The 24,739-nt window shown below is 43.6% G+C and overlaps 1 protein-coding gene across 1 annotated transcript in view; it reads right to left on the minus strand.

The window, feature by feature from the left end:
• Positions 1-4,232: 4,232 nt before the first annotated feature.
• Positions 4,233-24,739, minus strand: part of OPN5 (opsin 5) — a 49,596-nt gene continuing 29,089 nt past the window's right edge. Inside the window, exons 3-6 of the mRNA XM_063115847.1 lie at positions 14,654-14,824; positions 12,231-12,565; positions 5,441-5,685; positions 4,233-4,299 (exon numbers count right to left, since the gene is read on the minus strand). Of these exons, the coding sequence (XP_062971917.1) occupies positions 4,233-4,299; positions 5,441-5,685; positions 12,231-12,565; positions 14,654-14,824 (818 nt within the window). The remainder of the gene's footprint in view (positions 4,300-5,440; positions 5,686-12,230; positions 12,566-14,653; positions 14,825-24,739) is intronic.

Raw genomic sequence — 24,739 nt, forward strand, 5'->3', positions numbered from 1 at the left:
AGGACAGGATGGAGAATAGGATATGCAGAGGTGACTGTGGGGTTGTGGAAAACTGATGACGAACAACTTAGAGCCACCTACTTCTTTTGTTTAGAGCAGCCCTTCCCCAACCTGGTGCCCTCCAAAGGTGTTGGACTACTACTCCCATCATTGCAAGTCAGTATGTCCCATGGTCAGGAATGCTGGGACAGCAGGATGGGGAATGTAGGGCAGCGGCTCCAGGCAAGCCCCCCCCCCACTTACCTGCTCTGTCGTCACTGGGTTCACCCAGAAGCAAGGCCCGAGGTGCGGAGTTGCTTCCGGGTGGACCAGGGTGCTCGATTCAAGCCTGGGCCCAGCAATGACGGAGCAGGTAAGTGGGGTGGGGTGGGGGCTTGCCTGGAGCTGCCGCCGCAGTTCGTACAGCGGTGGCAGCAGGTCCAGGTAAGGGCCCAGGCAGGAGGGGGTTCTTACCTGCTCCGTCGTCGCCGGGCCCAGGCTTGAATTGAGCTTCTGGGTGGACCAGGGCGCTCAGTTCAAGCCTGGGCCCAGCGACGATGGAGCAGGTAAGAGGGGTGGGGCTTACCTGGCAGCAGGGCCAGGCAGGAAGGGTTTTTTCTTACCTGCTCCATCGTCGCAGTCCAACACCTTTGGAGGGCACCAGGTTGGGGAAGGGCTGCTCTAAACAAAAAAAGAAGTAGGTGGCTTTAAGTTGTTCATCATCAGTTTTCCACAACCCCACAGTCACCTCTGCATATCCTATTCTCCATCCTGTCCTCATGGTTTATCTGCTTTGGGAGAATGAGAATTTCACTGGTACTTTCTGCCTCCTTAGGGAGGATGTGGCGTTAAGGCTGGTGAGCCTTAACTCCCAATTTCCCCACTTTTTGGTGCTTGGTGGAAAAGTGTACATCCTTAACGTTGTTTTTTAAACCTTAGGTTTTTTGTTTATTGAATTTCATGGCTTTGTATAATGGATGACCAGATATCTTTTAAATCTCAGACGTACCTATTACATATGACTTGGAAGTCACATGTAATAGCCACATCAGAGATTTAAATGAATTTTAAAATAGTGCTTCCAAAAACTGCATTGAGAAATGCATCCAAAAGGTTAGCTTCTTTCCACCTGGCTATCCCAAAGCACATATCCCATATGACTTGGATGTACTTTGGAATAGGCAGGTGGAAAGAAGCTAACCTTTTGGATGGATTTCTCAATGTGAGCTAACAGTGTAAGATTGCAGCATACAAGGCAAATGCAGTTTTTGGAAGCAGTATTTTAAAATGCATTTAAATCTCTGATGTGGCTATTACATGTGACTTCCAAGTCATATGTAATAGGCACGTCTGAGATTTAAAAGCCCCCCACTTAACACCCCCTCCCATACCACTTATCTTCTCCATTGCTGTCGAGCCTGGGCTTGAACTGAGCTCCCTGGTCAACCAGGAAGCAAGGCCGCAGGTTTGACCATGGAACTTGATTCAAGGCCATACCCGGCTGACACGGAGCAGGTAAGAACCACCCACCCCGGCCTGTCCCCTTACCTGGCTCTGTCTCGGCAGAGAAGATCCAGGCAAGCGCACCCCCTGCCCACTTCACTTACCTGATCCATCGGCGCTACGCCCCGGCCCAACCAGAAGCAGGGCCGCAATTCAAATTCAATTCAAACCCGAGCCCAGCGCCGACAGATTCAAGCCCGGGCCCGCCAGAAAAGGTAACTGAAGAGGGGCGGGGCGGGCTCAGGCGGGATGGGGGGTTGGTCTACCTTCTCCGGCGGCAGCGGGCCTGGTAGCCCGGGCCCACCGGAGAAGGTTACTGAAGTGGCTCAGGTGGGACGGGGGGTTGATCTACCTTCTCCGGCAGCAGCGGGGCCCGTTAGCTCCTGCCCGCAGGAGAAGGTAACTGAAGTGGGGCAGGAGTTGCCTGTGCCTGGGCAACCCCCGCCCCACTTCAGTTACTTTCTCCGGTGGGCCCGGGCTACCAGGCCCGCTGCCGCCGGAGAAGGTAGACCAACCCCTCATCCTGCCTGAGCCCACTGCCGCACAAACTGCGGCGGCGGCAGGCCCAGGCAACCCCCCTCCCCACTTCACTTACCTTCTCCGCCTGGCAGCACGCCTGGGCTACCAGGCCGGCAGCTGCCAGAGAAGATAGCCCCCCCGTTGTGGCGGGCCCAGGCAACCCCCTCCCCACTTCATTTACCTTCTCCAGCGGTAGCAGGCCCAGGTTTAAATTGAGTCCCTGGCTCCACCCGGAAGCAAGGGCCCAATTTTTGGCCTTGCTTCCGGGTGGAGCCGAGGGCTCCATTTTAACCCGGGCCTGCCGCCACTGGAGCAGGTAAGTGCCCCTGTCCCATCCTGCCTGGGCCCGCCACTGCCGCCCCCCCCCAGCGGGCCCAGGCAACCCCCCCACTTCACTTACCTTCTGCGGCAGCGGCGGGCCCGGGCTACCCTCTGGGGAATCTGAGGCGCATGCGTTAGCTTATCAGATTCTCCATAGGGAAATATGGGGATTTTAAAATATAAATTAAAAATTGATGGAATGGTCTTTTGAAAAAAGAAAGGCCATTCCATCAATGAGGAGGATAGGGCAATGCAATCCTACTAATGGATTGCATGGGGAGGCTCCCAATTTGCAGCTATTAGTGCACAAAAAAATGGTCGCCAACCCGGAAGCATTTCTGTGCCAATTTGGAACAGAGATGCTTCCCCCCCTTTTGTCATTTAAAGTGACATCCTGCCCTCAATATTCCATCAATCTTCTTGAAACAAGCAGGGTATGTAAAACCAGCATTTCTTTCTGGTACTCCGTTTCAGAAAGATTGATGAAATATTTTTCGTTTTAGGATGCTAGGTTGACCCACCCCCCAATAACTCCTTTTAACATGGTGGAATGCTCTTTTTACTGAGCATCCTTAACTACAGGGAACACAGCCGTGTTCCCTGTAATGAAGAACCCCACAAAAAAGGAATCGCCTGCTGTTTAAATTCTGATTGTCCCATGATGCATTTAAAAGATATTAACTATTGAACTACTAAAAACTATTGGTATCCACAAATTAAAATATAATACACATGTTTTCCTTTGCTAATTAGACAACATGAAAGTTTTACATCATTCTATTTTATGTTTTTGGTCACATAGCTGTCATCTTTCCATGTCTATATTAAATCTGCTAATCAATACACAGTTACATTTCAATCAAAATCCTTCTTTTACCTTGTGTGATATTGTCATCTATATTTTACCAGTACCTGCATCTCAGTAGTAAATCCAGACTATCAAAAAAAAAGCAAATATTATTTTCTGACCATTTAGCAAGTATTTGTAAAAGTGTAATTACATAAACTAAATTTGCAGGTTGGCTCAGATTCAAAACTGGACATGTTATGACAGTGAGGGATAAATCATATATATGGGCCCCAATCCAACCCTCTTTCTTGTGTGCAGTTAATGGATACATATGCCTACTTGCATGGCACACTGCAATCAAGTTCAATGGGGACTGAATGAGTAAAGCAAAGTGCATCAAATCACTTTTGAGCATAAGAGGATCTCCTCTACTAAACTGTGGTAAAAGTACTTGCTACTTAAGAAAATGTGCAAGGGAACACATTTCAAATTATTGCTTCTACTCTTGAAAATATCTTCCAGTATTGTAACATTCTTACTGCTCTGTAAACTCTTATTACCAGAGTCACACACATACACAATTTGGGAGAAAATTCACACACACACACACACACACACACACACAGAGTCTTTACTATTCTATTGAGCAAATTTCAACCAGTTTATGAACACAAGCCATAAGCAACCATTCTGGTAGTTCTGACTACACCCTCAGTTATTTGCCCAAGGCAGAGTGCCACTTCTGTGCCATGCGGCTCTTGTTGACAGGATTGATGGTATTTTAATGAATGAAAGGAGGGCAGGGCAGTTATCAATCATAATAATGGCAAATACATTAAACACAAACATCTAATTATCACATAAGATTTGTTTTTAAAACTCTAAGAAGAGTGATGACTAGAGCATGAGTTTACATATTTAAAAACATAAACAAAATGGCTACATTTTAAAAAGTGTTCATTTTCCAATTGGCATGGGAAAATGCATCCTATGACATCATGAGAAAGAACAAAAACAGTAAAATGAAACTGCCATCATTTTAAACTAATGTGTAAAAGAAGCAGCAGAGAAGAAAGGCCAAAATTGTTGGCTGCTTGGTTAACTGACTTTTTGCAGTGGTTCATACATGGTCCACTTGAGTTTCATTAACTACTTCAGTCTTGTTATCTGCAGATATTGTGTACAGCCTGTGGGAAGAAATAAAGCCACATCATATGACATCATCATTCCTTGATGTTATTAAATCCTTGCTTAATGCCAAACAACCTCTGATGTTTGTTTAATTGGTAAGATATACATATAATGGAAAGCCCACTTTCACTTCTGCAGTGTCCACAGTTCCCATGCACTTGAGAAGCAAGCATTAGAGGCAGGCAACTCGGTCAGTTGCTACCTTCTCTCCCACCGCTCAGATTGCCCCACCCATTGCCCCAGATTGCCCCACGGCAGGCCACTATGCATCATCAGCCAGATGAGCGCAATCAGTAAAGGGTGAAATGAGGAGTAAACAACACGTGCAACAGCCCCACAGAAGCACCTCCCTGCTTGAGTGTATGTGAAAAGGTGATCTGTATGTGCATCTTAGGAAAAGACGCTTCTGCAGTGTATAAATCTTTCCTTGTAGCTGAACTGGGTATAACAGCAGCACATTTAATGATACAGAGGGTGGTGAGAGGAAGAAAGATTTTAAAAGCAAAAGAGACACATGGAGTAAGAGTACAGAATCCTCCCAAGCTCACTGTCCTGCAGCTCCTCTCCCTATAGCTGCCTTTTCTCCTCCATCAGCCTCTGGCACTAGGGCTGAGTTCGGACGACACACTAATCAACGGGGGGGTGGGGGCGGGGTAATAGGAACAGAACGGGAAACAACCATTGATTAGTGTGTCGTCCAAACTCAGCCTAGAAGTGTACTCAGCTGGGCCAGTGGTGTTTAGGGAGAGGGGCTGCAGGAAGGGATGTGTTCAAGGCAGGGCCAGTGCTACCATTAGGCCAACTAGGCAGCCGCCTAGGGCGCAGACCTCAGAGGAGCACAGTATTGCCCTTTAAAGGTCACAGTTTTATACAAATTAGCTGTTTTAAGGGGGAAAACATAATAAAAGGAAAATATAATAGTTCAGAAACTCGTCTTGAACAGCTGAATTGAAGTTGGCAGGTTTTTTTGGGGTGCAAGTAGCTTGCCTTGCCTAGGGCGCAAAATAGTCTGGCACTGGCACTGGTTCCGGGTGGAGAGCAATCAGCATTCCTTACACACCAGCCTCTTTTGCAGTCAACATCAGAGCCACATCAACAGTTTCCGAATGACTGGGGCTGCCATCCTGAAAAACATACCTGGATTCTTTTAACGTGTCCTTCTTTGGCAGTGGCTTGAGATCACCTGACCGGCAACATGCAGATTTGCAGCCAATGACCTGGTAAATAACTGGATTGTACATAGCTGCTGATTTTGCAAGCAAGGTTGGTATCACTGATACTTTGATGGGAACTGAATCTGGTCTTCCAAATGCTGACCACACTGAGACTACAGCATATGGGATCCAAGCAATTAAAAATCCTGCACAGATCAACATCGCCACCTGGTGTGAAGAAATATTTGATCAAACTTTCTTACTTAATACAATAGACATATTTCACATTACTCATATAGTATCTGTTGTATTGCCAGAGATGCAGTTTTTCTGAAGTTATATAGAATGAGGTAGCAAATAATCCACAGATCCAATTTATAATCGTAGTGAAAACCAAGTTAGTTAACTTGTACACATTTATCTTCAGAATCATCAACAACACACGGTCCAACAACAATCCACACACAATGCTTCAGAGTGAGTTTTCATCTTGTCTCAACCCAGATAATATGCAACTGCTTTGCAATTTCCACTGAGCTTCTATCTCTTTCCACACTCATTTCAAAGGCTTCTCCAGGTGACCCCAGCAGATGAGCTGCAACTGGTAGTTGTGAAAGGGGAACATTTTCATGAAAAGCTCACCTGGCACCTTCTCTGTTGTCATTTCATTACCAGGAAAAAATCTTTTCTTTTCTCACACCTTTAAAATCTGGTTTGACCTGTTTAACCTGTTTTAATCCACTTGCTAGCATTTGCTTCCTAAGGATTGTTTAGCTGTTATTTTTATTGTTAAAAGTTAATGAGTTTTTAATCTTGTTTTATTCTGTGTAGTAAATGTTCTTCATAAATGATTGATGTCTGGCTAGACATCAGGAAAAACTTCCTGACTGTTAGAGCAATACGACAATGGAACCAGTTACCTAGGGAGGTTGTGGGCTCTCCCACACTAGAGGCCTTCAAGAGGCAGCTGGACAACCATCTGTCAGGGATGCTTTAAGGCAGATTCCTGCATTGAGCAGGGGGTTGGACTCAGTGGCCTTATAGGCCCCTTCCAACTCTACTATTCTATGATTCTATAAATAACAAATAAGGCTTGAAAGCATTTATTTCCCCTGTCTGTTGGTCAAATTATTTCTCTTCGTATATATTGTCTTCCTGCATATTGCTGGATTGAGCAGTCCCATCTTTTCAGCAAACCTCTTCCAAAAGCCATTGGGTGTCCTCTACCTACCTTAGTTAACTAAGATAGAAGCAGATGCTTTAATACTATCTTTATATTTCCCAGAATTTGCATTGAATACCCACAGCATCTGCGAGGAAGTCTTCCCCCCCCCTCCCCAAAAGTCCCAATAGAAGCTAAAGAGATCAAGGAAACATAAACTATGGAGAGAGCTAGCAGAAAATAGAAGACGTGAGTCCTGGGCTTGAATCAGGAAGTTTTTTCAACATGCCCTGGGGCCCACGGGGCTTCTTTTTCCTGAGGCTTGGGAGAAACGTAGAACATGCCCACGACTCTCTACAACCTTACAAATACTGTTTGTGGGTGCGTGCTACACTCTGTGTAAGCAGCAACTAGCGTCCAGGTTTTAGACAACATTGCAAGCTAATTAAATATAGTGCAACCAACATTATAACTTAATTTAGAACGCTCAGGTGAAAGGAGTGATTTTTGTTCTGAGGGTTTTCTAAGACTACTCTTTATTAATGACCCCTTTCAGAATCACTACTTTTAAAGCCAATTTCTAGATCATGGGGTACAAAACCATTGGATTACTGCAATGTGTTACCTGTTGGACTGCCTTTCAAAACAGTCCTGAAATTTCAGCTCGTCCAAAATAGGGCAGCAAGGTTGTTACCTGGCTCTGGCCAACATTATGCCAGTGCTTTGTGCTCTGGACTGGCTGACAGCCCGCTTCTGAGCTCAAAAGGAAGTGCTGGTATTCATTTTTAAAGCACTAAATGAATTGGGCCCATGTTCCTTGAAGGGATCTTCTCCTCCCGTATATATCTGTCCAGATTCTAAGTTCATCTTGAAAGGCCCTCCTCTGCTAAATAAGGTGAGGTGGGTGGATACTAAGGAGAGGACCTTTTCAGTGGTAGCACCCTGTCTGTGGAATGCCCTCCCCAGAGAGACTCACCTGGCACCACAGAAGACACTCTGGTCTTTTCAGCATCAGGTGAAGATTCCCTCCCACTTTTTAGTTCTTTGCTTTAGTTTTTCAGGTTTGTTTTCAAATGCTTCATTGGCCCCACTCAGACATGCTAAACCATGCTGCTTAACCACAAAATAGTTGTGGTTAAGCAGCATGGTTTAGCGTGTTGTCCTGTCTTTAGAGAGGACAGGACAAAGCAAAGGCAATTCCACTATAATTAGAAAGGAAAAAACAAAGCAGAAATAGACAATATGGATGGAAAGGAGCCCCTAGAGGTGGTGACCTGCAAAGGGTGTGCAATGTTTGTGTTTCTGCCTGAGCTCAACATGGCGTATACCTGCAACAAGTGCAAGCTGGTGGCACTTTTGGAAGAAAAAGTGAGAGGACTTGAGCGGCGAGTGTCCACCCTCCAAAGAATAAGAGAAGTTGAGGAGTTCTTAGACCGAACAGTGGAACTACAACAGCAACAAGAAGCACACGAGATTGAAGAGCAACAGCCAGCTGAAGCAGAAGTGGAGTATGCTAAGAGGAGGAAAGCCAATGAAGAGGAAACTCTCTGGAAAAGAGTGACAGGAGCAGAAGAACTAGAAGGCATTCTGCGCCGGTGGAACCATTAGAGTTAAGCAACCGCTTTCAGCTTCTGGAGGATGAGACTGAAGGACAGTTTGCAGAGGAAGAAGTACAGGAGACACCGTGCAACAATGAACAAGAGGCAGAAGGTAGGTCAACCAAGAAGAAGAGAAGAGTAGTCGTTGTGGGAGACTCCCTGCTGCGTGGGATTGAAACCCAAGGATGTCGTGAAGACCCATGGACTCGCCAGGTGTGCTGTCTCCCTGGAGCACAGATTAGAGATGTGACTGAAGGGTTACCGAAACTCATAAAGTCCACGGACACATATCCCTTTCTTCTCATCCATGTGGGAACAAATGATGTCGCCAAGCAGAGCTACGAAGAAATCATTTCAGACTATGAAGCTCTGGGAAGGAAACTGAAGAACTTTGGGGCCCAGGTAGTTTTCTCATCCATCCTCCCGGTTCTTGGAAGAGGATTAGAAAGGGAAAGAAAAATACTCCGGATGAACGACTGGCTACGAAGGTGATGCCGATGTGAGAATATTGGATTCTGGGACCACGGGCTACACTACTTGGAACATGGACTGCTGGCAAGGGATGGGTTGCACCTCACAAGGGCTGGAAAGAATGTGTTCGGCCACAGCATGAAGAACTTGATCAGGAGGGCTTTAAACTGAATCTTACGGGGGCGGGAGACATAAACCTCGAAAAAAAATGGATGAAGGCCAAGGCACCACAGTACAGAGAACAGCTCCAATAGTGCTCCCAAATAGTGTCCGCAACAATGTAGGAACAAAGCCAGACTATAAAACACATGGTCTTCGATGTCTATATACTAATGCCCAGAGCATGGGAAACAAACAGAACGAACTTGAACTCTTATTACATGAAGGCAAATACGACTTGATAGGTATAACTGAAACTTGGTGGGATGACTCTCATGACTGGAATATAGCAATTGAAGGATATAACTTGTTCAAAAAGAACAGAAGAAATAGAAAGGGAGGTGGAGTTGCACTATATGTTAAAAATACCTACTCCTGCACAGAAATACAGGCGGATCAGACTTGGAGCCCTGTCGAGAGCATCTGGATTAAAATAAAGGGGGCAAGGAATAAAAAGAACATGATAATCCGAGTCTAGTACCGACCACCCAATCACGGAGAAGACGAGGATGAAACTTTTGAGAAACAAATTGCCAGTGTTTCAAGGAAGTGTGATGTAGTAGTGATGGGGGACTTCAATTACCCTGATATCTGTTGAGAGACCAATACTGCCAAAAGCGGCCCTTCCAAGAAATTCCTGACATGTCTGGGTGATAACTTTCTCCTACAGAAAGTGGAGGAAGGAACTAGAGGATCGGCAATCCCTGACTTGATATTGACCAATAGGGATGACTTAGTGGATAAAGTGGCAGTTACGGGAACTCTGAGGAAAAGTGACCACATCATACTTGAATTCTTGATTATGAAGGAGACAAAAGTTGAGTGTAGCCATACACGTACTCTGGATTTTAGGAAAGCTGATTTTAATAAACTCAGAACTATGATAAGTAAGGTCCCATAGCAAATGAGCCTAAAGAGAAAAGGAGTGCAGGATGGGTGGGAGTATTTAAAAAAGGAAATTTTAAAGGCACAGTTACAAACAATTCCAACAAGGAGAAAAGATAGAAGACAACAGAGGAAACCAATGTGGCTCCACAAAAAGCTTAGAGATGACCTGAAAACAAAAAGGGATACATATAGGAAGTGGAAGGAAGGACAGGCTACAAAAGAAGAGTACAGACAAGTGGCGCAGAAGTGCCAAAATGGCGTCAGGAAGGCTAAAGCTCAGAATGAGCTGAGATTATCGAGGGATGCTAAAAGCAATAAAAAGGTTTTCTTCAGATACGTGAGTAGTAAAAGACAGAGGAAAGAAATGGTGGTTCAACTGCTTAATGAGGATGGCAAATTGATAACAGATGAAAAAGAAAAGGCTGAAGTGCTCAATTCCTACTTTGCCTCAGTCTTCTCCCAAAAGCGGGTCTATGGCCCCCCTGGAAAAAGTGAAGCAGAAGTTGAGGGGGCAGGATTGCAGTTTGAGATTGATAAACAAATGGTCAAAGAACACCTAATTTCCTTGAATGAGTTCAAATCTCCAGGGCCCGATGAACTGCATCCTAGAGTAATGAAGGAGCTAGCGGAAGAACTCCCAGAACCTTTGTCTATTATCTTTGCAAAATCATGGAAGACGGGTGAGGTGCCGGACGACTGGAGGAGGGCTAACGTTGTCCCTATCTTCAAAAAGGAAGAACCTGGGAACTACAGACCAGTCAGTCTGGCATCCATCCCTGGGAAAATTCTGGAGCAGATTATAAAGAAGTCAATCTGTAAACACCTTGAAATCAATGTGGTGATCACTAGAAGCCAACATGGATTTGTCAAGAACAAGTCCTGTCAGACAAATTTGATCTCATTTTTTGATAAGGTAACCTCCCTTGTGGACTGTGGGAACGCTGTGAACGTCATATATCTTGACTTCAGCATAGCTTTTGACAAAGTACCACATGACATTCTGATTAACAAACTAGCTAAAAGTGGGCTAGTTGGAACAACTATTAGGTGGATCCACAGTTGGCTACAGAATCGGACTCAAAGAGTACTTATCAATGGAACCTTCTCAAACTGGGGAGAGGCAACGAGTGTGGTACCGCAGGGCTCAGTCTTGGGCCCAGTGCTCTTCAACATTTTTATTATTGATTTGGATGAGTAGGTGCAGGGAAAGCTGATCAAATTTGCAGATGACACCAAATTGGGTGGGATAGCTAATACCCTGGAAGACAGAAACAAATTTCAAAGTGATCTTGATAGGCTGGAGTGCTGGGCTGAAAACAACAGGATGAAATTTAATAGGGATAAATGCAAAGTTCTACATTTAGGAAATAGAAACCAGAGGCACAGTTACAAGATGGGGGATACTTGGCTCAGCAATACTACAAATGAGAAGGATCTTGGAATTGTTGTAGATTGCAAGCTGAATATGAGCCAACAGTGTGATATGGCTGCAAGAAAGGCCAATGCTATTTTGGGCTGCATTAATAGAAGTATAGCTTCCAAATCACGTGAGGTACTGGTTCCTCTCTATTCAGCCCTGGTTAGGCCTCATCTAGAGTATTGCGTCCAGTTCTGGGCTCCACAATTCAAGAAGGATGCAGACAAGCTGGAGCGTGTTCAGAGGAGGGCGACCAGGATGATCAGGGGTCTGGAAACAAAGCCCTATGAAGAGAGACTGAAAGAACTGGGCATGTTTAGCCTGGAGAAGAGAAGATTGAGGGGATACATGATAGCACTCTTCAAATACTTAAAAGGTTGTCACACAGAGGAGGGCCAGGATCTCTTCTCAATCCTCCCAGAGTGCAGGACACGGAATAAGGGACTCAAGTTCAAGGAAGCCAGATTCCAGCTGGACATCAGGAAAAACTTCCTGACTGTTAGAGCAGTATGACAATGGAATCAGTTACCTAGGGAGGTTGTGGGCTCTCCCACACTAGAGACCTTCAAGAGGCAGCTGGACAACCATCTGTCAGGGCTGCTTTACGGTGGATTCCTGCATTGTGCAGGGGGTTGGACTCGATGGCCTTGTAGACCCCTTCCAACTCTGCTATTCTATGATTCTATGATTCTATGAATCAGGCCATTTTTTTTTTACATTTTTACACTGCTGCTAGCTTTACTCTGATTTTTATTTTGGTTTTATTTTGCTTTAAGCACTTAAAGATTTTATGTTATATTTTATCTTGTTTTATTTTATACCTTTAATTTTTGTGACTCACTCAGGGCTTTGACTATTGGGCAGTATAGAAATTTAATAAACAAACAAAAATGAAAATGTATGACACCATTAGCACTCCTTGGTGAAATCTTTGCCATCTGCAAACTTTATTTCTCCTGTCTGTTGGTCAAATTATCCTTTCCCTTTGTATATATTTTCTTCCTGCATATTGCTGGATTGAGCAGTCCCATCTTTTCAGCAAGTCTCTTCCAAAAGCCGTTGGGTGTCCTCTACCTACCTTAGTTAACTTCATTTCCAGTACATGGGTGTTTTGAATCCTGGTGTCATAATGAGCTACTTCTTTGGTAGATGACTTGACCTTTGCTATTATTTTAACATATGAAAACATGATCACAGCGGTAGGAAATAAGAGACAGAAGAAAAGGATATTCAGAATAAAAGCCTGTCCAGCCACGGAACCCTGAGCCAGCCACCAGTCCAGAGTGCAGGAGGTTCCAAATGGCTCAGGAGCGTAGTTTCCCAAGCCAGCAAAAGGGATGGTTGCCCAAAATGTAGCATAGGACCAGATTATTCCTAAGCAGATAAAAGCATGGTGTCTCTTTAGCCAGGTACCTAGAAGAGAACAAATTATTATTATTATTGTTGTTATTATTATTATTATTATTATTATTATTATTATAATTATTATTTACAAATCACACATATAGAGAACCAGTTACCTTGAACAGAAAATGTTGAAATTAATCCAGTAATTCAAGGAGAAATAGTATTGCAATATGCTCACCCCCTTTTGTTTCACCAAATCATTTTGCTAATTCATTAGCATGTTGTTTGAGAGTAAGTCTCAATGAACTGAATGGAACTTATGATTAGATATGAGTAGGAATACACTATTAGCCTCTGGTACACTGCTAACTCTGGCTCTGATCTGGAGGACAGGATATTCTGTTCCATCTGAATCCCGGCTCTAATCTGGGATATAAACACTAAACCCAGATATTTCACTGGAAGGAATCAACTAACTGCACTTTTACTTTGGAATGTCCTCCTCTTGTGCCTTGTCCATTACTCAGTAAAGCTGACTTATAAAAAACACAATGGAACAGTTGTGCAATCTTCCCAGGTGTAGATGAGCTCTCAGCCAGCTGTTCCATAGCTTTTCAGCTAGATAGGATTGTAGTTATGGCTTCCATTCCTTGTCTGGCCCTCCTCTTTAGGAGTCAATTCTATTATTTTAACACTTTACTTTCCAAATGTAATTGCATTACACCTGTTTCTTTTCTTTCTTTTTTAAATGCAGCTGAGTGCCACCTCCTGCAATCACGTTCAGGACTGCACTGAGTGGGACGGGGCTCCTGTATCTTTAACAGTTGTATTGAAAAGGGAATTTCAGCAGGTGTCATTTGTATATATGGAGAACCTGGTGAAATTCCCTCTTCATCACAAAAGTTAAAGCTGCAGGTGCCCTGCCCTCTTTTAAATCTGGTCACTCTAGTATAGCTCCTGCAGCTTTCACTGTTGTGATGAAGAGGGAATTTCACCAGCTTCTCCATATATACAAATGACACCTGCTGAAATCCCCTTTTCTATGCAACTGTTAAAGATACAGGAGCCTGGTCCTCCTTTTCATAGGGTCACCCTAGTTTAACCATTTCTCATAATCATGTGGCCGTAATGAAAATATGCCCACGCATTTCGGCCTGGAGAAAGGGTGGCTGCCCAGCGGGTTATTTATTTATTAATTTATTTATTACATTTTTATACCACCCAATAGCTGAAACTCTCTGGGTGGTTCACAAACATTGAAACCATAATAAAACAACCAACAGTCTAAAAACACAAATACAAAATACAGTATAAAAAGCTTCAAATCTTCTTGGTAGATGAGCAGCCTGATTCAGTGCCAAACAAACTTCAGAGCCCAGTCTCTGAAGATGGTTACAGATGTGGAAGCAGACTTGCTATGCTAATTGCAGCCCTTAGAAGAAAACCAATACTTGGGTGCTGTTAGATCACCCATACCTGGAAGCACTTTCTGGCCTTGTTCTCATGGGCCATTTAACCATCCTCCCAGCCTTGCCAGAGCTCTTGTCCAGCTTACTTTCCTTTGAAGGCTTAATCCCTAGGAAACAGTGGGCAGGCAGGGAGAAAAGGGCTGATCCCCAATTGGCTCCCATGGGGAGTGGGATTTTGCGCCCCAGTCTAAGCTTTCCTAGGGGCTGTTCTTTCAATCAGCCCCCTAGCAAAGCAATGGAGAAACTGCTCTGTTGCTTTGCCTAGGGTGCTGCTTTGAAAAGATACCTCTGTTAAAACAGCTTCTTCCTAATTTGTGGGGGGTGCAGGGGGAGAGACATTTTTGAGTTAATTCACAGTGAGCAATAGGGACCCCTCATCTCTACATAACAATGTGTAATTGGGAGAAAAAATGAAATATTATATTGGGATTTGGCTGTACTCATGATACTAGAGTTATGTTTATCTAAATATCAGGCTGTTCAAGTGATGTTAGGTTACAAGACCTTTTCTAGATTAGCCTATTGAGCATAGAGGATTTCTTATTAATTCCCATTAACTCATGACAAATGGTAAATTCTTGGATGACATTCCTCTGAAAATGTCACTGCTATTGATGGAAACAGAAACTGACTCACTAATTTCCAAGGAAGGAAGGAATGGACATTATTCTGCTTTTTAACTCACCATAGGATAAATAGCAGATCTTAAAGTATCTGTCCAAGCTAACTGCTGTCATGGTGATAAGACTCCCAATGCCAAAGAAGAACCCAGCCCATCCATACCAGCGGCAGCCACTCCAACCAAAAATCCAGCGGTGGGAAAAGAAGGCAATTATGCTGAAAGGCTTTCCTACCACTGTAAAGGGAAACACAGTCAGGTATATTCTCTGAAGTATATTAGTAAGACAACATTAAAAAAAAAGACACATGAAAGTGACCCTTCTTCAAGAAGCATTTACAGTGGTATGGAAGGATTCCCAGATTCAAATAGATTCCCATGTTTGATTAAATACCTTACAAAGAACATTGAAGATTTACCACCTATTTTTATAAAGCACTAACATGGACAATTATTCACGCTTAGGCCAATTCTGCTTTCATCGCCAGCTGAAGACCTTTTTATTCACTCAGTATTTTAACACTTAATTTTAACTTAAATTTAAATTTTACTGTTTTAACTCTGTATTTTAATCTTATATCAACTTTGCTGTGTGGTTTTATCCTGGTTGCGCTTTTTATATTGTATTTCGTAATTGTGTTTTAACCTGTTGGGTGTTTTACTGTGGTTTTAATTTTTGTGAACCGCCCAGAGAGCTTTGGCTATTGGGCGGTATAAAAATGTAATAAATAAGTAAATAAATAATTGGGGTTAGAGATCTCCAACTGGATTTTCCCCTAACATTTAATGATACGATATTCTAAAATTTGTTTTTAGAATTTCAGGAAGCATTTGACCTAAAATAAGTTCAACTTCCAGAAATGGTTTGACAGAGATAGGATTTTGGAGGTAAGGAATTACTACACACAACTATCAGTAAACTTTTATTAATTCCTATCACAAACCCCTACTTCTCAACGATGCAATATCTGGTCAGTTTGCACACTGCCCTGCAACCTGAATTGGCATATCTAAAATATTTGTCCTCAAAATGCAACCAAAACCTTAAACTCTTTTTTAGAACAAGATGCCTAGTTTCAACTAACTTGGAATATTGAGATGTAAGTTTACAGTTTTATGTACGGTGACCATACATCCAGTTTGGGCCGGACATGTCTGGAAATGGGCGGGGCAAACTGGGTCCGGGTGGAAATCCTGGTTTTTTTAGTTTTGTCCGGGGAAATGCACCTTGCAAGCCTCTCTCACATGGCCATTTGGGCATTTTCTTAGCCACCAGCATAGCTTCAGCCAAGAAGAACCCCAGATGAAAGCATGGATGGAGCTTAGAGCATGCATTTCCAAAATGCGTGCCCTAAACCCCGCCCACTTCTATCTGGGGTTCTTCTTGGTTGATGTTATGACTTTCACCAAGAAACGCCCCCAGATGGAAGCATCAGGGGGATTAGAGCACGTGTTTCTGCATTTCTGAAAGGCACACCCTAAGCCCTGTTCACACTTCGACCCAGGCATGTTGAAGAAACATGCCCAGCAAGCCTCTCCAGCACAGCTATGAATTGAGGCAGCAATCAGGAATCTGCTGCTGCTGACGACGACTGTATTGGCTCCCTGCCTTCCCAGGTCTGTAATTTCTCCACCCAAAGAAAACCTCCTAACACCCCCCTGACTTGGCTCTCTCCCCACCCCTCACCTCCACTGTGGGGCTGTAAATAAATAAATCCTAGAAACCCTGGCCCTGACTTAGCTTTCCTAAGTTTTATGTGTGTATGTTCTGTGTTTTAGAGTTTTAAATTTTGTACACTTGTTTTTACCTCAATTTTAGAATTTCTGTAAACCGCCCAGAGAGCCCTGGCTATGGGAGTGGTATATAAGTTTAATAAATAAATAAATAAATAAATAAATAAATAAATTTCCATCCCCCCACCCCCACCTTCCATGAGTTCTGGGCTGTATTTTCTCCAAGGAAATAAAAATCCAAGAACCCCCTGACTTGAATTACCCCACCACCACCTTCCCTGCACTGGAGTTCTTGGCTGTATTTAAATTTATTTTCTCCAAGGAAATAAAAGCCCAGAACTCCTGTGCAGGGAAGGGGAGAATCCAAGTCAGGGGGCTCTTGGATTTTATTCCTTGGAGAAAAAGCCAGACTTTTAAATAAATTTAATGCAGCTCAGAACTCCTATGCAGGGAAGGTGAGGGGGGAAATCCAAGTCAGGCTCCCCTCCCCTCTGCCTTTCCTGCAGGTGAGTTCTGGGCTGTAAATTTATTTTCTCAAAGGAAATAAAAGCCCAGAATTCCTGTGCAGGGAAGGGGGAATCCAAGGGGGCTCTTGGATTTTATTCCTTGGAGAAAATAAATTTAATACAGCTGAGAACTCCTGTGCAGGGAATGTTGGGGGGATCCAAGTCAGGCTCCCCTTCGAGTTCTGGGTTATAAATTTATTTTCTCCAAGGAAATAAATCCAGAATAAAATCCAAGAAACACCTGACTTGGCTGATGTTTGGTTTGTGTTGTGACAGGGAAATGCATTTTATGTAGTCTAGCTGCTCTAGCACAATCCTGTCATGTTTTTTCATGAATCCAGTAAGCTTACTTCCAAGTAAGCAAGTAGAGGGTCACAGCATTAGCATGTCACAAAATGTTGTGGGGAGGGGAGGGAGTTGCTTTGACTCTGTACTTCACTGGTCAGTTCTTTCAAATCCTCTAAGCCAATGCTATACCATGCCCCACGCCCCCAAAAGTGCATGCCTTTGGGAATTCAAAAATCCCTTCTCTAGTATGTGTTCTTTTAGCATTTTTTTAAATCAATGCAAACCAACAAATCACACTTCCATTTCCCCCCAAATGCAAAATAAAACTAAACATTGATGGGAGCAAGTGGTGTTGGGACAAAAGAGCAAAGGTGCTTTGGTGTTGTTGATTTTGCTGCCTTGAAAAGCTCTGCCATGGTGGTGTTTGGGGAGACAGATGTAGTTTTCAGGTGAATTGGAAAGGTACTTTGTAATTTGGAAGCTGGTGGTGGGAGTGGGAAATCTTTGTAGCCTTGGTCAGTCCCAGACACACAGAGTAGGGGTGTGCTCTGCTCCGATTAGAATCGGAGAATCAGAAGCGAATTGGCCTGCTCCGCCTTGCCCGGAGGCAGAGTAGAAGTGGACCGCGGACCCTTAGAAGCATGGCAAAGAGAAGCGGCCATAGGAGAAGTGCTTCTCTTTTCGTAGAGCACTTCGCCTGCCATTTTGGATCATTTCACCCATAGGATTGCATTGCGGAAAAGAATAGGGGATAACTGTGTTCTTTTTTAAGCTATCTTTCTGAAACTTCTTGTGCTTAGAGAGTCGTGGCTGGGGGTCATTTTAGCCTACTCTCAGCTCTCTGCGTGGTGTGGTTCGCTTGCTATATTTTTAGAAAAATATATGTAAAAAACCCACGAAAGGGTAAAAGCGGCATTTTTTGTTTTGTTTTTTTAGCGATGACAGGCACATTCAGCTCCCAATCCTGATGAGAATTGATCATCTCATGAAGCATCCTCCAATCCCAGCGTTGGAGGGGGGACTAAGGCAGAGCCACCCTGAGAGCTTTGTCCTTCAGTCTCTTTGTGGGTTGGCGTTCGTGGAGAGAGGAGTTAGTTTATAGGTGCTGCTGCTGTGCTTGGAGTTGGAGGAGATTAGATTAGGATTTAGCTTGGGTTGTGTGTGTGTTTGTTTGCTTGTTTCAAGCAAATCCAATCATCCCGATTTTTGGTGGGGCTTTAACCTCTAATGCATCACCCGTAACCCCAATTCACAACCTTTTTGATATCTCCATCAATTTTCATGTTAGAAATCTCAAACCCAGAACCATGATAGCTTATCCATGTATACACACGTATGCCAAGCCTCAAGCAAATCCAAGCCTCCCCTGATTTTGGGGGAAATTTTGAAAATCGGACACCCCATTTTCAAACATGGGATTTGCTCTGACATTTTGACAGATAAAAAAAATTGAAGTGGGTACCCTCACAGCTGCCATCTAGATCCACAATCATGGCAAGTTTCAAGCAAATCCCATCATCCCCTGATTTTTGCCGGGGCTTTAACCCCAAATCAAGTCCCATGCACCCCAGGGGGAAGGCACGCAGGCAGGCAGGCAGCTGACATTTCTAGAGGCACAAAGAAGTGATGCAAAGATGGCTTGTTTCTTTCTAAGCCAGCAGTAACACATTGCAAAGTGCAAACCATCCCTGCGAGGCAGTCACAGAGGAGGAGGAGGACAGGCGGGCAGAGAGCCAGGCAGAGAGCCAGGCAGAGATACGCCATAGATCTAGTATGGGGGAGTCAGTCCCGGCAGATGCCCCACCACGGACTTGCCCGTTTGATTTTCACAGCAGGAGAGGCGGCCTGCTTACTGGTGCCAGCCTGAGCCTTCCCTTGACCACCACTGCTTTCAGCACGCCTAGCCACAGACGTGCACCTGCTCCCTCTTCTCATGATGATAATAATATAATACTAATACTAATAATATGTATAATAATATAATACTACTAATAATAATAATAAAAATATGTATTTAGGGAAATGGGACAAGTGTGTATGCTTTGCCCAAACAGGATTTGAATTTGAAATGCTCAAACTGGCTGTTTTGCACTTCACAAGCAGTGCATACAGCACACTCACACAATAACACAGTCACACACACAGTCCAAGTAACCCACCCAGAGAGAGAGAGAGAGAGAGAGAGAGAGAATAACTTTTTGTGTGTTTTTTTGTATTTTTTTTTATATAGAAGAAAGAAGGAAGATGAAACACAGTCAGATTTTAAGACGGGGAAGGGGGGGGAACCAACCAAATAAACAAACATTCCAAAATTTAAAAATAAAGTTTATATTAAATCAAAGTAAGGGAAAAACACAGAGCAAAGCCATCCTTGCATCACTTCCTTGTGCCCCCAGAAATGTCAGCTGCCTGCCTGCCTGCGTGCCTTCCCCCTGGGGTGCTGCTGTGGTGGGGCATCTACCGGGACTGACTCCCCCATACTAGATCTATGGCGTATCTCTGCCTGGCTCTCTGTCCGCCTGTCCTCCTCCTCCTCTGTGACCGCCTCCAAGGGATGGTTTCCACTTTGCAATGTGTTACTGCTGGCTTAGAAAGAAACAAGCCATCCTTGCATCACTTCCTTGTGCCTCCAGAAATGTCAGCTGCCTGCCTGCTTGCCTGCGTGCCTTCCCCCTGGGGTGCTGCTGTGGTGGGGCATCTGCCGGGACTGACTCCCCCATACTAGATCTGCCCGCCTGTCCTCCTCCCCTGTGACCGCCTCGCAGGGATGGTTTGTGTGTGTCTTGCTTTGACTCGGGATAAGTCCTTCCTGCGCTCACTTAGACTTTTTGAAGTTCCAAATCAATTTTTCAAGTGTGGAAGAAGATTCATATAGGTTTATCTACTCCCCAATTCATGGCATGTTGGGATTTCCTTTGAAATGGCCCCAATGAGCTGTCTGCAGCTTTAAATCCCTGAGATACTGGGGTATCCGATTTTCAAAAATTCCCCAAAATTCAGGGGAGGCTTGGATTGGCTTGAGTCTTGGCATGCATGTGTATACATCCATGAGGTGTCATGGTGCCGAACTTAAGGTTTCTAAGGTGAAAATTGACGTAGTTCTAGCATGGGACTTGATTTGGGGTGAGTTAAAAGGTTAAAGCCCCGCCAAAAATCAGGGGATGATGGGATTTGCTTGGAACTTGCCATGATTGTGGATCTAGATGGCATCTGTGAGGGTGCCCACTTCAAATTTTTTTATCTGTCAAAATGTCAGAGCAAATCCCATGTTTGAAAATGGGGTGTCCGATTTTCAAAAATTCCCCAAAAATCAGGGGAGGCTTGGATTGGCTTGAGACTTGGCATACGTGTGTATACGTCCATGAGGTATCATGGTGCCGAACTTGAGGTTTCTAAGGTGAAAATTGACATAGTTCTAGCATGGGACTTGATTTGGGGTGAGTTAAAAGGTTAAAGCCCCGCCAAAAATCAGGGGATGATGGGATTTGCTTGAAACTTGCCATAAATGTGGATCTAGATGGCAGCTGTGAGGGTGCCTGCTTCCAAGTTTTTATCTATCAAAATGTCAGAGTAAATCCCATGTCAGAAAATGGGGTGTCCGATTTTCAAAAATTCCCCGAAAATCAGGGGATGCTTGGATTTGCTTGAGTCTTGGCATCCGTGTGTATACGTCCATGAGGTGTCATGGTGCCAAACTTGAGGTTTAACTTTAACAGAAAAAAAGTTGTAGGGTTTTTTGTATTTCAATGCAAGCCTATGGGGGGGGGGGGAAGTGGAGCTCCAATCCGGATCCCGAGCTCCGCAGCAGAGCGGAGCGGACTATAGGCAGAGCGGGGCAGAGCGAAGCAGCCCGATCCGCAAATTGCGGATCTGGAAGAGAAGCAGGTCGGGGGGTCCGTGCACACCCCTAACACAGAGAAAGACAGAGAGCAAGAGAAAGCTGCTCTTCATAGAGCAATCAGCTTCTTGTGTTTGCCCTTGCAGTCTTTCTTGGAATCGGCTGTTTGTTCTCTCCTTCAGAGGAGACGGCATTGGGGAAATGGGTAGTAGCACCCACAGACAGTTCGCAACATGGCTGCAGCACTCCTGGTTATATTGGTACCAACTGTCAGGAATTAAAATGAACTCACTCCCCATCAATCCCCCTCTGCTCTATTTTTTCCAAATATAACCTTTTATATGATGTGCTAGCTTGACTCCCCCATTTTCATCTACAGCCTATTAGAATCCTCAAACTGTGGGCTTGGCTGAAGCTGTGTGCACAATTTCCTCATTTATAATCACGGTTTGGTTGCAAATATGAAGATTCAGGCTCTCTTTTATTATAACGCTGTTAGCATGCTCACCATTTGATGGATGGGATGTGGGACCCCAGTTAAAGCTTCAGGAGCTATACTAGAGTGAGCAGATACAAAAGAGGGCAGGGCTCCTGCAGCTTTTAACTGTTGTGATGAAAAGGGAATTTCACCAGGTGCTGCATGTCTGCAAATGACACCTGGTGAAGTTCCTTTTTCTATGCAACTGTTAAAGATACAGAAGCCCTGTCCTTTCTATATGGTCACCCTACTACTACATCAAGTTCAGTTTTATTAGGGTGACCATATGAAAAGGAGGACAGGACTCCCGTATCTTTAACAGTTGCCTACAAAAGGGAATTTCAGCAGCTGTCATTTGTATATATGGAGAACCTGCTGAAATTCCCTTTTCTAGGCAACTGTTAAAGATACAGGAGCCCTGTCCTCCTTTTCATATGGTCACCCTAGTTTTATAAAAATGTCCCCGGTGGCACGACTGTCTGTTAATGAAAAATAAAAAGAACATACTAGTGAAACAAAAGCTATCCATTTATTTCAGTCACAAGCTTTTGTACAACAATTAACAAACTCAAAGCCATTTTTAAGCACACACACACACACACACACAGAGCGCCTGACTAAATAATTAGATTATGCTGTTGCACTTTCTGTTATTAATGTAATGCTTTTTTAATGTAATGGTATTCACACATGACATGTGAAAAGAGTGGGTTTCTTGGTTCTAACTCGCCAATGAGGCTCGCCTGGTGCCAATACTGTTGTCTTTCAGGCGCCAGGTCAAGACTTTTCTCTTCTCCCAGGCATTTAACAGCATTTAACAACGCGAAGTTTGTTTTTTAACGGACCCCCAAAACTGTAGTTTTTAAATGGATACTGTTGTTTTTATATTGTTTTTATGTTTTTAAATTTTGTATGCTTTTAATGTTTACTGTTTTTAACTTTTGTAAACCGCCCAGAGAGCTTCGGCTATGGGGTGGTATATAAATGTAACAAATAAATAAATAAATATTGTAAAAGGCAGAAAAACAGTAAAGGGTGTGGATCTTGGTTTTTATAGTTAACTTTAAGGGAACGATTCACTGCTGTGCTAGCCTTGCTTCTTCTTTTTGCATTGGTGAGGGGAGGCTACATTAACATCAGTGTTTGGTATAATCACCCACTCAGAAAAGCAATATTTTATTCCTGGTTGCATGGGCTATATGAATAGCTTGCAGTATTATCTCTTTTATTGCTGTCCTTATGGTGTTGCACCTTACCATTAACATTTATTTAATTCAAGCAGTGCTGACATACAGTACTGTATAAATTCTGCTACTACTACTACATGTACTGTACATGCCAGAGAAGGCTTAATTTGTGCAAGGGATCAGTCTTGGTGTGAGTGTTTAGGGGTATGGATAATTTTGAGAGAGTGTTCATGTTTGTGTGTGTGTTGGCAGTGTGTGAATGTATTTATGTGGTGGGTGCATGGATGTGAATGGATGTGTCTACATGTTTTGGGGTGGGTGATCCTGAGTGTGTGTGTGTATTGGCAGTGTGTGGGCAGGCACGGCCCCTTGGGGGAGCGGCCATGTTGTCCTCCTTTTTGGTTTCCAAAATATGGTCACCCTAGTTTTATGGAGGTGGGTCCAGCCACTAAGTAATTTTCTGATTTGCTGGCTAGACCACAGACATCAGAGATGGAGACTATCGCACAATTGGACAAAACAACCATCATTCTTTGATAAAGGGGGTGGCTTTTCCTGAACTGAGATCCCCCTAGAAGAATGGTTAACTCACTCCTTCTAAGGGGTCTTCCATATAGCATATAATTGCAGGCTGACATGCTCTCTCCCAGGCCGTTTTCTCTGCAATGAACTTTGCATATGCTCTGTGTAAATGTGTGATGGTTGCCCTCCCCTTTCCCAAATCAACTCCATTCTATATTTGGACATCTGGCTGTGTTGTTTTTAAAAGAGCTTTCTTCTCATTCACTGCTTTTATATTTTATTGAACTAATATTTATTTAATTCATGAACTTATTAAATGTAAGAATGGTTTAATATGATCAAGTGATGAGTAAATATGGAGAAGTAATAGAGATTGTTCCTTCACCAGAATTGTTTTTGAGGAATTGAAGATATTAATGCATCTAGTAAATTAATTAATTGTTCATTAATTTAATGAATTGAATTCTGATTGATTCAGGAATAGAAGTGGTTGTTTAATTTTTTTTAATGACTTTGTAAGCAGGAGTATTTACTGTGTGTTAATCATAACTCAGAAATTAAAAATGTTCTACATAAATAGAGTTAATGGCATAAAAACTATAGAATGGATAGAAATGGATATAACTCTGATACTAGATAATTAATTGGTATTACTAACAAATTAATTGTAAAGTGAATTTATTTTACTTTCGAGGCCTTTTTGTTGAAATAATTGTTAGGTTTCAGAATTACTGCATAACTACTGATGAAGGAATGATGTTTATATAACGTTTTGATAAGAGACACAGGTAAGAAATAGAATAAGTAGCAATTAATAAATGACGTTTCAAAGGTTTCATGCCTTTCTTGAGAAAATGTCCCCTGCAAAAAAAGGGAAAAAAGAAACAAAGAAACAAAACTGCATAAAGAGCAGGAAACGAGGGAGGAGGAAGATAAATTGAGAAACGGTATTGATGGATATAGTTCAGGAAGCCATTTTAAGGGAATTAAATCATACCAGCTGTACCCGGCGTAACATATGCCATTGTAGCATATCTTAAAATTTCTTAATTAAATATCATCGTGGGGGCACGGGCTGCTTGGAGGCCACTGATACAGCACCGTCTGGCAGACCTGGGGGGCAGGGAGGTAGGGGAGAGGGGGAGCAGGTGTCCCCCTCTCCCCAGGGTTCCTGTCAGCCTTGGGCCGCCCACCCAGCTCACATGGGATTAGGCTGCCTGGGCTTGCAGCAGGCGAGCGGCCTCCCACCCGGCCGCCAAGGGCCCCAGCCGTGCCTCACTCATGCTCTGGACTGTGGCGCTGCCCCCTTCGTGTGGGGGGGGAGCAAAAAGGCAGAAAGGGGGGTAGGATTACCTTGGAAAGCCCGGAGGAGTTGGGCGAGGGGCTTAGCAACCTGAATCAGCTGATGTTACACGTTGTTACTGTTGCTTAGCAACCTGTATCAGCTGAAGCCTTTACGGAAACATACCTAAGCGTTTTGTATATAGATAGATAAGAAAAGAAATGCAAATGTTCAGTAGGCAAAACATTTTTATATGTGGGTAGCAGAAAGGGAGAAGAAATGACTAGAGGCCTTCGAGAGGCAGCTGGACAGCCATC

The sequence above is a fragment of the Elgaria multicarinata genome, chromosome 2, assembly GCF_023053635.1.
Source record: "Elgaria multicarinata webbii isolate HBS135686 ecotype San Diego chromosome 2, rElgMul1.1.pri, whole genome shotgun sequence".
Lineage (NCBI taxonomy): Eukaryota > Metazoa > Chordata > Lepidosauria > Squamata > Anguidae > Elgaria > Elgaria multicarinata.